Source organism: Monopterus albus, unplaced genomic scaffold, assembly GCF_001952655.1.
Source record: "Monopterus albus unplaced genomic scaffold, M_albus_1.0 scaffold4.1, whole genome shotgun sequence".
Lineage (NCBI taxonomy): Eukaryota > Metazoa > Chordata > Actinopteri > Synbranchiformes > Synbranchidae > Monopterus > Monopterus albus.
The window spans coordinates 4,223,150-4,235,976 of NW_018127884.1; the positions used below are offsets into that span (position 1 = coordinate 4,223,150).

General features: G+C 39.6%; 2 protein-coding genes across 2 annotated transcripts in view; both read right to left on the minus strand.

Annotated features, from left to right (window-relative positions):
- apba2b (amyloid beta (A4) precursor protein-binding, family A, member 2b) overlaps window positions 1-8,313 on the minus strand; it is a 54,233-nt gene extending 45,920 nt beyond the window's left edge. The window contains exon 1 of the mRNA XM_020605757.1: window positions 8,027-8,313. The gene's annotated coding sequence lies outside the window, so the exon portion shown is untranslated. The remainder of the gene's footprint in view (window positions 1-8,026) is intronic.
- A 770-nt stretch (window positions 8,314-9,083) lies between these two features.
- On the minus strand, window positions 9,084-10,581 carry saa (serum amyloid A). Its single transcript, XM_020609787.1, has 4 exons — window positions 10,546-10,581; window positions 10,332-10,431; window positions 10,074-10,212; window positions 9,084-9,854 (listed from the first exon to the last, which is right to left on the minus strand). The coding sequence occupies exons 2-4, from the start codon at window positions 10,417-10,419 to the stop codon at window positions 9,716-9,718; spliced, it is 366 nt and encodes a 121-aa protein (XP_020465443.1). The 5' UTR covers window positions 10,420-10,431; window positions 10,546-10,581; the 3' UTR covers window positions 9,084-9,715.
- Window positions 10,582-12,827: the final 2,246 nt, after the last annotated feature.

Genomic DNA, 12,827 nt, shown 5'->3' on the forward strand with positions numbered 1-12,827 from the left:
GTTTTCACTGCCAATTTTTGATCCAGAAAACAAAGGTATGGAGGCATAAGTGTGAGACTAGTACGTTTTGCGTTGCAGACCAGCGTAGCTATTATACATTTTGCTGTGAGACTGGGTTGCATACAGAGAAGCTGACAGCTACATAACACCTTTGTAAACACACCTACATCTCTGCTCACCAGATCCCATCTCCAGCAGGAGATCAGTCCCCACTGATCTCCATCCTTCCTCCCTCATACACTACCCTGGTTGTTCTAAAACCCTGCATAACCTATCCCCTGGCATTTAACATTCCATCAACATTTAGCAAGGTTCGTCAGTGCTATGCTGTTGTGACCTCCTGTCTCAGAAAAACAACTAAGCTCTCTTTTCTGAAGTACAAACCTATTTATTCTCTGTAAATCACTTGCAAACACTGTTTTAGAAACATGTCTTATAAATAAAGTTTATTTTTTACAGCAAACCTTCAAAGATTCTTTGATGAAACAGAATAGCCTAATATCGATGTGTATGGTTCAAAATTTGGGCTTAAGGCACCAGTGAGCAAGCATTAACTGGTATTTTTTTTATATAAACACTGAAGTGAACGGACTGCTAGTACTGCAGATATCAACATCCCTGAGGGTCAGGTGTACTGCAGATCACTAAACTACCATGCCGATGTTTTTGCCCCTGTTGTTAGTGTAAGAAAGTGCTATATTTAAAGGTTATTTCCCCTGTTTTACAGTACCCTTCTCTGTCATCTCTTCCCTTTTTTCTGACCACTAATCATTTTTTACTGTGTGGTCCCACCTTTACCTGTTCCTCTCTGAACAAGTCTCCTGCTGCATATAAAAATCACCATCTGGTTGCTCGCCATCGGCTTTATCACATCAATGATGAACAATCTGTGCTGTCAATCAATAAACATGACCGGCTATAGAAAATACATTGTGCCAAAGGCGCACTCCAAAGCAATTCAAGATTCAGCACAATTCACATCCGTCATGCTTCAATAACAGCAGGATACTGTATTTTATATGGAAATACATTTACCTCTGCATCTCAGACAAAAATGCTTCTTCCAACAGCATCAAACTCACTGAGAAAAAAACATTTACCAGATGTGAACGCATCTGTGCAGCCCAGCGATGATGGCAGCAGGTGAGGCTCTGTGCACATCTAAATGCTAATGTCATACTGCTCCTCAAACAAATATGCTAGCTAATGAGTCGGTTTAGTTAACGCATCGTGAGTCTAAATAACGACAAATGTCACAGCAGAGTCATCAGCGCAACAGGAGTCTATAGGTAAAATGGGCAAGGTCACAAACACGCGTTAGCACTAAATGTTTGCTAAGGTTAGCTCTGATTAATTGGAGCATCTACACGATGAAAATATGCAACTTTCTCTTTTGTTCGCATACATCTAAAATGTTAATAATCCAAAAAGAGAGAATTGTTAATATTTACCATATGCTACCTGAAAACTGCATGCAATCATTTACATCCATGCTTACGGCAAGTCTGCTAAAGACATGCTGAGAACTAATGATGAGCAGTTTAAAAATCTTGATTCTTAAAAACTGTATAAATAAAGAAAAAAGCTACGACTGTAAATGGAAATAAAAAAGGGTAAAGGTTTAGCTTAAAACAAAACTAAAGCCTGCCTAAATCCTCTGACTAAACTTTCAACTCATTATTAAATTTATCAGTTAGGTGCTGTAGTATGCAACGTACAGTACAGTATGTGCATATCATCCATGACCCATAAGCATGTCAGCAACAACTGGCTTGCCTCCAGCAGCCTGTGCTTTCACTACTAATAGGTCATCACTGAATCCATGAGCAATGTCTTCTGGTTGACACACTCTGGCATTGTGCCCTGGCCTGCTCCATGCAGCTACAGTTCATTTATAATCTGTATTTTTCACGTTCTTGCAGCCTGTTGTCCTGTACCACAAATGTCACAGATCAGTATGAGATCTTCACTAGCTCTTTTTTTAAAATGGGCACACCACAAATTTCACACATTAGTTGTCACCAGGAGTGTCACTCAGCTTGTGAAAACACTTAACATGTCTACTGTGGCTCCAGGGAAAAAACCCAGCTGATGTTAAGATGAGAAAAAGAAATGCCACTCTCCAGAATAACCCTGCATGATGGCATGTTAAATCAACATTGCTCAGCTCATTATCAAGTTGCAGTTAGAGTAGGGCTGCAACAACTAATCAACAAAAATCTATAATAATAGTTTGCAAAGAGTTCGATTGTTTGGGTCTAGTCACGTTACTGTGTGAGAAGGCTGGGTCAATGACTACGTCAGTGAGGTGTATCAAAATATGGAGAACGGCAGAAGCGTTGGATAGTATTGATCATGACTTGTACTTCCCCATGCTCCAGAAGATTTACCATATATGTAACTTGTTCTGCGCTTTGAGCTCTGAACAAGGCACACTAGTGCTGAAACATCAAGTTATGGAATAAAGTTGGCTCTGCATAATTCTCAAAGTGCTTCGCCTTCTTATTTCTTTGTTGCTGAAAATTCTGTCTACACATGAGTCAGTAAGTAATCTGATACAGTGCGGTTCAAGATTTTTGCCCTGTTTTAATAAAGAATGAAGCAGGGGGGCTTTCAAACATTCAAAGCATTTAAAAGTTTCCAAAGAGTAGAATTTACACAGAAATGCACACAAATGAAAAGGGAAAATGGACTGATGTCATTCAGACAAATCCAGTTAACAAATAAGGCTTTTTCAATGCTCCTCTCTATCGGGTGTTGCTTCAGAGCGATTCGTTGGTGCCACCCATGATTAATGCAGCTATGAATGGCTTTCACTGTGAGAGAAGGGTTTCTTTCACTCTCTTTCTTAGCCATTTTGCTTTCCTCCCGACGTGACCCGATTTAGTCCAAGAGTGTGAAACTGATTTGGACTCATTTACATGCTAATGCTATAAAGAGAGTTGAAATGTTGCATACACATCACCTCATGAATTCTAGGGGATACCACTGCACTTGGAAAAAAAATCTTAAGTTTAAACTACGTAATTCACCAACTCATCCATAAATTTAACTACGAAATAGCACAAAAGACTATTCTTCATGTAGTACCATTCCATGTTTCCTCACAAAAAGGAGAAATAGGTCATGGGGCGGCTGTGGCCCATGAGGTAGCACAGGTCATCCCCTAACCCCCCAGCTACTCCAGTGTTTTTGGTCAGGACAGTGGACCTGCAGTTGGACCCCTATGTTATCACCCATGTGTGAGCATGCGAGTGGGTGAATAGGCTAACAGTGTAAAAGTGCTTCCTTAGGTAGAAAAGTACCATATAAGTACCATATAAGACCATTTATCCTTATTGTTGGTTTATGATGATGGTAAAATGGGGCAAAGTAGAGTGGAACAGCCTGAAGATGCTTGTTGGTTGCATTTCTAAATTTACCTATTATGTCCCAGCACGTTTATGGACAAACATGAAGGTATACAAATATGCTGGTGCCTAATCCAGTTGTTTATCATCATGCAAAGGCAGACCAGGGAAAAAAGTGGACCATAATATCAGCTGGTTCAGACCACACATCATGTCCAAATACCTTTGTTTGAAATGAAAATCTGTTAACAGTTTGAGTTTAATACATTCCACTGGTTCTGAAACATGTTTTATGCAAGCAAACAGCTACAGCTACTTTCTAAGACAGTTTTTAAAACCATGTATTATAAATGTCTAGATAGTATTGGTTGTAAAATAGTAAAAGCAGTAATTACTGAGTTTAAAGCAACTGCCTTTTTAAAGGATTACTTTATATTCATCTCTGTCTGAAGAATATAATCAAAACATTCATCTTCACTAAATGGGCAAATAAGTGTGAAAAGGTTTCTGAAAAGAAGTTCAAATAATTTGCATCTCATCCCCATCACCAGCAGTAGTCAAAAAAACAGCACACCTATAAAAGCCAGTAGTTCTGATAGTGTAAATGCATGTATGGAAGCAGTGGAGTACACAGTATTATAACAGAGAAGATAGCATTGTGCTATTCAGGTGACAGTCAAAAGAGGCTTACATATGTGGTGAGGATCCTACGTTATGTGACCTTGGCCCTCACATTTGACTCAGCACAGCGTTATTTTTAACAGTCAGGAAAGTGTAAATGACTTGTACTACTAAAAGAAATCTCTCACACACCTCTTCATGCCTTATATTGATTGATTACATGAAAGAAACAAACTCAAGCAAACAGTTCAAAGACTGGCTTTACAAACGGTCAAACAATGAAACAAGAAATGTCAGAACACTGCAACCTTAGCCGTGCCTGACTGATCCACAGAACATGACCTGGATTTCTCTACCTGTTAGTAAAGATAAGTCCTCTCCTTTATCCAGAAGTCAACACTTCAGTGAGGATAACACTCAAAGAGCAATCAAGCCACATCATATCAGTATTAACCAGTGAACGAAAGCCATCGATACCAAACAAAGAGGTCTAGTGAGTGTTTTTACAGAGGCAGACACTCAGATCACACTTTCAAGGAAAAGCAAATTGAATGAGACAGTGCTGTCAAAACAACACTGATAGGGCTGTTATACTCATGTGTGTGATACTAGAACCATGTCAAGAGCTGGACAACAAGGGCTGTCCCGTACTCAGGGTATTCACGTTTTCTTTACGAAACACCGGCTGCAAATGTTACATAGCCTGGTATTGTGCATGGTTATTCTGTGCAAAATTATATCTTTCATCAAGCATTAATTAAAGACAACTTGAAAAAAAAAAGCAGGATTTGTGTCAAATTGCTCAGCCTTTCCAAAATATGGATCAATCCAGAGTGCCAACCAGTATGCATGACCACTGGATACAAATTCACATGCAATGTCAACTCTGTAGATGAATATTAAGTATGTAATATAAGTATTTCTTGGGGGACAGCATCATCATCTGATATGTGATGATGAATCAGTTAGCCTGCAGCTCTGACTAAATTTGATGCTGTAATCAAGCCCGCATGTAAACCAGAAACCTGGGTTGTGATTACTCTATTAACTTGAGGAAAAGTAGCAAAACAAAACAGCTGATGGGAACCTGAAAAATCAGAAGTGAAAGTCCTTACTGTGCAAACAGAATAGCCAGCAAAGCTGCACAGTGGAAGATGATATACCTACAGTAAGAACATTGTGTAGGTCTATTAGGTTAGTGTTAAATTACCTCAAACAACTAGAAGGGACAGAAAGGTTCAGCATATTTTCAATCAGCGCATGTTTCTGGCACTTCTATCTTGCTATTGACTACTCTAGCTGACCATAACATTTTGCAAAGGTTTATTCTAAATGAAGCTTGACATTACTGACTTCAAAATAAAACCTATTTCTGGGATGGAGGGACCCTGTTATTTTATATAAAAAAAAATAAAATCATGCGACTTGTAGGTATCTGATTTCTATAATATTGTACAGCTCAGTGTTGGTCTATGATGCTGAACATCAGAAAGACTGATTGTAGTGATGATGTCATCTGGAGACAAATCCCCCACAGATGGTGACTAATAGGACAATGGTGACCTTAATGCAACAGAGGGGTGTTTTCAGAGTCACTGCAATGCAGCCTACATTCATAAAAAGACTATCTTGCTTTAATTGTTCAAAAAAAGCTTTTCTACAGCAATTGTAACACTGCAGGTCCACTCATCTTAACAAAGCTTCATCATAAACCATCCTTTGTTGCCTTTGTAACAGTTCTACATCATAAAAATCAACACCCACCCTGTAGCCTTATATTTTCCTGGAACCTTTCGCCAAAGGCCATAATATTCTGTTACTGTACCTCCACCACACACACCAATGTTATGTACACAGTAAAGGATGTTAATGTTTGGAAACCCAGCTTACAGCAGCAAAGCTTTTAAGATATTAAATGATACTATTGATAACTGATTTCCCTTTGGCACTGCCCACAATGTTGAGGTAGACTCCTTTCTGCTAAAGGGATGTTGTTGTTTGGCTAAACAGTGACCACTGTGTTTAGATCAAGTGCCTCATAGGGCAGTGACTGAATCGCAGATTTCCCAGTAGTTATCTTTCCTAATTTGTGCAGCAGGGCTGGAGGTTTTGCCCTATTTTCTTTCCTCCTCTGGAGTTCAATTTAGTATCTTATGGCTGCAGCATGAATATGATCCAACCACGCTGCAGGGTGGTGTTTGTCCTTCAGTGCAGGTACTACAGTACATAGAAGACTATCCCAGGCTACGGAGATGAAGTGGCAAAGCAGATGAGTCAAATGCATATGCACAAGAGGACTGTACAGGCAGTGAGGGCAGACATAGAGGAGAAGGTGGGAGGAAAAGGTAAATAATGATAAAAACTGAGCATTTGCTTTCAACATAGAAGCAGATCAAAATCTGTGTGCATTACCCAAGGACTTATATGTTTCTATCACAACCCTCCAGGGATTCCTCAATTCCTCTAATAACTGTGCATTACGTTGCTCTTCTTCCATCATCATCTACCTGATCATCCTCTAAAGCCTTGGTCATCACTCTTCCTCAGCGGCATCACAACCATTGTTCTCCTTTCTCTTTCAGTCTCTCCGCTGTAGAAGCCTCATTCTTCCATCTCTCTGCCCCACTGATATCCTCCTCATTTGCATTGGTTTTACACATTTATCAACTTGCCTCTTGCTGCCACATAAAATTTCTGTCTACTCCCCAGTAACACTAAACATGTTAAGATGACCAGATCAGTTATAAAGGTTAATATGTGAGAGATTTCTTCCTTGGCTACATAGCTTGTGATTGCTCGTTTTCAATCAGATGTACTGTGGTTCAGTAAAAAGCTTGCACTGTGTCTCTCGAGTGCAACAGAACTGTAAGTGGTTTGTGTTCATTTTTATCTTCAAGTGGGTTAACATTTGAAATATAGCCAAATACTGAATGGAAGTCTCAAAGATTTCAATCTTGCTGCATCATAACAAAATATCTTTTATACCACCAGCCTAACATGCACTACACTGTATATTCCACTGTGCTGCATCAACTCCAGGAACATTACTGCTATTTTAAGACAAGGCTTGTACTGTAAACATCAGACAGCTTGAAGAAATAGCATACAAGTGGACACAAGCGGCCACTTGAAATGTATTCTGCATGACTGAATGAGGACCAATGCTAAAGGACACTGTATGGTGCAAAGCAAACCCTGCCGAGTCCCAGCTCTCTCAGAACAATGAACAGCTAGACAACGCCTGTCAGCAACTGCCCTCCCCTGTGGCAGGGATCGGCACAGAGTGGTACACAGCAGGCATAAAAGAACACACGGATCCTCTGCCAAATATAGGATTCAGACACACATGAGCCTTACACAACATAAAACCAGTATCTTCAGCAGAGGCTATTTTGATGGACACAGGTGTGGAGTACCTCACAGTTTTCAGCTTCAGTCTCTGTACAATCTGGCACTGTGGATGGGAGAAACTCAACTGAATGAGACATTCAAATGCTAGAAAAATATGGGCTAATATTATGCACAAGATGTATATTAAAAAAAACAGATGGCAGGGTTCAGTAAGTCTTTGCCACAAAGAGAAGTCAGAACAGCCTGAAGGTGTCGTTCAATAAAGCAATGCAGGAAAGGAATCTAACCATTAAGGACATCTAAAATAGAATGACCTTCCTCATCTGATGAGATACTAAAGGCCTTTCATATAACCACAATTGATCCTTTTTGGCGTAGACTGGGCTGCGCATGGATGAATCACCGAGGATTGTAGCATTAGGTATGAACAGACTTCCAAAAGCAGCTCCAGTCCTTTCACCGAGTTTCCCAGGAAAAGCTAAGCCAGACTTTTAATGCAAAAACGTTTTCGGCGAAAGCTCACTTCCCTGATGTTACCACTGATGCTGAGGATAAATGTACAGGCTGAGCGTTCAGCATCATCCACCGCTCCTCCGGATGCCTGGAGGAAGAGAGCGCTACAGCCTCGCCGCAGGGGTTCATCGGTGTTTACCGACGATTAACTGTCACGTTATGGAATTGTAGTTTAGAAAAAGGAATCTTACCTGGAGAATTTCATATGCTGATCAAGTCACCTCCTTATGAGATGTGCGAGGGAAGGTGCTGGCTGGTCGCGCATCCCTCACCGTGCGTTTCACCGACAGAAAGCATACGGAGCTCCGTGGCTCACTGCGGCGCCCCGGAACGAGTATACAACAAAACGAGCCCACTGCAGTTGTCTGGTCGGTGCACGCCGTCAGCCACCCCACCCGGTCAGCCCTTAGCAGGCACTGTGGAAAATATTACCTGGGTATTGAAATATTCAACAACTAAACACTACATGGTCTTTAGTGCCAAACACTGTCCTGCCTTTTTCTTTTAACGATCCATCTTAACCTAATTTTGTTTTGATGCACCCACTCAACACTGTAGATGAAGTATAACCGTGTAACAGCTAAATTGGCTTCAGTTGTGTTAAATGTTTAATGCTGCGAAAATCGACCTTAGCATTAGGCAGAAAAACGAGGGCCAATTTAGTAAACAGGCTCAGAGGTGGGATATGTTTTTGTTCAACCTCCACCCCACTGGTGTTTTCACTTTTTGTCTGACTGGAACTTCTCTAGGGATCTGGTTGGTGAGATTATGCTTAATTGGCTTGTTCATCACTGCTGCAGTGTGCACTTTCAACTACTGGTCAGCTGAGTTTGGTGACACCATGTAATTCCCATCATAGCTTCACTCTGATAAGAAGTAATCAACCAAAATAAATAACAGCACTGGTGAGGATGGCAGGGTCTCCAGGTGATATTCTATCAGCAAGTTTTGTAAAGTGATCTGTATGAATTTTTAAAGGGTCAGTTCACAAAATGTACAGGAAATGCAGCATTTCCTCACTTTTGATGGTATCCATGCAGCAGGTTTTGAGATCAAGCACACATTTGAGATCACTGGAGGTGCTCAAATCACTGAAATATTACATTCTGAAGATTCAGCAGCAGCAATGTATCGTTAAAAGTTTCCCTATAGTTTATCATTTCTCACTAAAAAAGATTCCAAAGGTAATTGTTCATGCTGAGGTTTGTGGGCAGTCCATTGTAACAGTGACTCCAGAAAGATGTGTTGCTTGTTTATTTCATTCAGAGGTTAATTCAAATAACATTCATTATCTCTCTTGCAAACTGCATCAACCACAATGTATGGCATTAGATCAGCCTTCGAATTTATTGTATTGAGATAGAAAATGCTTTTAAGCCATTTAACTGAACCAAACTAAGTTATGCCAACTGTCAGATGGAGGCCTGCGCTGCCACTGAGTGGCAATGTCTGAACATTACAGCTGAACAAAACAAGAGTGCAGCCACAGATGGACAAGGCTGAAGTCTGTCATGTTAAATCCACAAGAGTAATAATAGTAGGACTTTTTTATTACTGTTAATAATGACCATCTATAGCTTTTATAGGCAGCTGTCTTTGAATTTCCTCTTCAAAATGCTAAATGAATTTTAATGGTTTCTGATGTGAGCAAAGATTATATGTATTTAATCAGATACTGTAGGATATCTGGAAACCACTTTCTCTTTGCAGTAATGATGGCTTGGTTCAGGATATCAGCTGTGTATGGAAACAAGTAGCAACAGAATAGTTACAACTGGATAAAATTAATTTGTGTGTAAGATGTTGTTGTCAGTGATTGCAACACTTAAAATTTCTTTCTTTCTTTCTTTCTTTGTATTATGATTCAGTGACATTTGTCCTCAGTATTTATCAGGAAGGCCCTTTGGCCTGAGAGTGCTGAGATCTCCTCCATTCCGTCCAAAGCGGTTTGCTGCTCGATCAGCCTCAGAATCCTCACCACCATGACCCGTTTTTTCCTGAATCCATTCTCTGGCATTGCTGAAACAGAAAAATAGACATTAGCACAAGCAGGGGACAAAACAGTTACTTTTCAAAATGTACAAAGTGCTGTAAAGGGCTTATTATCAAAAACAGCATTGATCAGAGCACACAGAATAAATAATTGATCTTAGATCTGTCTGTAGCATTATTAACAAGAATTACTTGTTGAGAAATAAGCAAAAAGTGGGCAATGCTTCCCTACTCAGTGCTCCTCACCTGATAACCTCAGCTGCCCACCTCCCCCCATTTCCCCGCTGGGCAGCATCAGAATTTCCTCTGGCGTGAAAGTATTTGTCTGCACCAATCCAGTTGGCCTCCCTCATGTCACTGTAGGCTCGCCACATATCACGAGCACCTGATCAGAATGACAACAGACAGGTTTAGTCAAAGGAGTTTGGGAAAAACATGTCATTGTCTCATAAACCACAGAATCCTGGACACAGTTTTTAAAGGTATTAAGGTCAAGTTTCTAACCTTGAGCAGCTTCAACGGGAAACCTGTACCACTGGGCGTTGGTCTCCACAATTAGAATCAGAGCAATTCCTGCTAGAAGCAACTTCATGGTTACAGATGTCTAAAAGGGAAAAAAGGTTACGCATAGTTAGTAAGAGTAACAGTAGAAACACAAAATTATACAAATAAATGTGTGTTCTTCAGTTTTTATCACCAAGTTAAAATGAAAACTTACTTTTCAGTTCCTGCAGAGTGTCTTAACAGATTGCAGAGTATCTTGTCAGTGTCGATTCTACTGATCTGACTCTTTTTATACCGTGTGCTAAAACAGCTGGGTTGTAGGATTTCTTAATGATTGAAAATCCAGGTCTGAACTGTTTGAGGTCTGAAATGTCAGACAAACATGCTGAGGACATTCCCTAGTTATGCAACAACAGGTATGGACAAGAGCAGGGACAACAGCAAGCATCATGTAAGCAAGAATGTTCAAGAGATGTTTTGCTACATGTCATGAAAAAAACAGTTTCTGTTGGTCATTATAATTTTGGTAACTTGATAACTTTGGTACCTATGCTACAGTAGTTTCTAGGGATGGGACTATATGACTTTTTCTCAATATGATTCAGTGCACAATATGGTGTGTACAATACTATTAAAAATTCAATGGCAGCAGTGTCTGACTTTCTTCAGTGATTGTTTATTTTAGCCACTTATGGTTATGCTGTTTTCTTTCATTCAGGACACGACAGACCTAATGTGCTGTTAGAGGGAGTGTACTTGTTTAATGTACTGTAATACTAAACCAAACAACTTTTTAACACTGCAAACAAAACAATTTAGTCAATGTACATCTTCAATCACTACTGCTTTAGAGCATCCAGAGGGTTTTTATATGTTCATGTGTGTGTGGCACTTTTTCTACCATACTTCTAGTAAGATTATATTGTTTTGTAATTGTCTTTTTGTTTCTATATTCAGGTCAACTGTTCCCTTCCATTAAGCTGCAGATGCCTCAGTCTCTGTAGCTTCTCCTCTGCATCATCTCTCAGGCACATGGGCCTAAGAGGGTACTTACACATTTATAGTGTATCATTTAACAGTGTCCCTTCATTTAAAAGTCCAGTTTCTGCCAGTGTCTGTGAAAATGTGTCATTAGCCACATATAATTAGTTTAGGATGGAGTGTTTTGCTGTGTACTGCTAGTTTGTGCTGCACTACCTCCTAAGCAATAGTTAGCAGTAGTAAGCTATAGTAGCACTGATGAAGATGAGATCCTGGAGAGAAGTGCTGGCATATCTGCAGCCAAAGCAGGAGAATAACAGAGTATGTTAAACAAAATAACAAAGAAATAAAAATTAAAACTCACTTACTTAGATATCATTTGAAAGGAAGACCTACAACATGAAGAAAGAACTCACGTATGTGCATGAATACATGTCTGTAACATTGTGGTTTTTCACATTTGTACAGTGACATTGTTCAGATGTAAATATAATAATGTTGATGCATGGAAAGATAAAGCACTTTATTAGGTACATCTTTACAACCGAATGAAATTCAATGCAACAGCTGTGACTTAATGTCTATAAAAATCACAGTGTTTCAGTTTTTTCGATGAAATTATTGGAAATGTGTAAGTTTATTATTGAGGTCATAGTTAAGTGTGATGTTACACTGGGGTGCAATTAAAAAATAAAAATAAAAAATTAAGCTACTCTTATTTCATAAAAGGTGTAAGTTGCCGTGTGGAAAAAAACCCTTTTTGGTCAATACACAGAAAAGTTAAGATTCCTCTGGAGCCTTATTTTAAAAAGAAAATGCAAATAAAAGATGTCATACTGTGAACAAAGTTTGCTCTTTCTTTATATTTTATTTTAATGAAAAGGTGAACATTATTTCTGCTTACTGCACATTTTGAGCTCCTGAGCTAAGAAGGTTATGGCTGTTTTGTTTTCATCTAAAGGACATTGACCCCATGTGGGGGCGCCTGTGGTTCAGTGGGGAGAGCAGTCAGTAGAGGGTCGGTGGTTGGAATCTCAGTCCTTGCAGTCTATATGTCGAAGTGTCCTTGGGCAAGACACTGAACCCCCAAGTTGTCCCCGATAGTTAGAGACATTGGTTGAGTTGGTACCACAGCGCCTCAGTTCTGTGCCGGAAATAAATTCTTTGTGTGTAACATACTTGCCCAAATAAAGTTGATTATCCACATAGATAAAGCTTCTCATATCGATAAAGGGCAGGTTACTCTGTGGGAAATTCCCACACTGGCCATTGCACAGAAACGTCAACATTTCTCTGGAGCCTTATCTTAGTTTTGAAAGAATATTGGACTTTAGATGTCAAACGGTGAACAAAGCCAGTGAAATTCAGTTTAAAATTAACTTTGCTCATTCAGTTCACTTCTACAGAAGAAGTAAAGATTTGATGAACACTTTAAACAGTGACCAGACATAGGCTATTTAGACATATACAGAATATGAAAATATACTAGTTGAAGCTAAATGTCTCTGTGTCCAG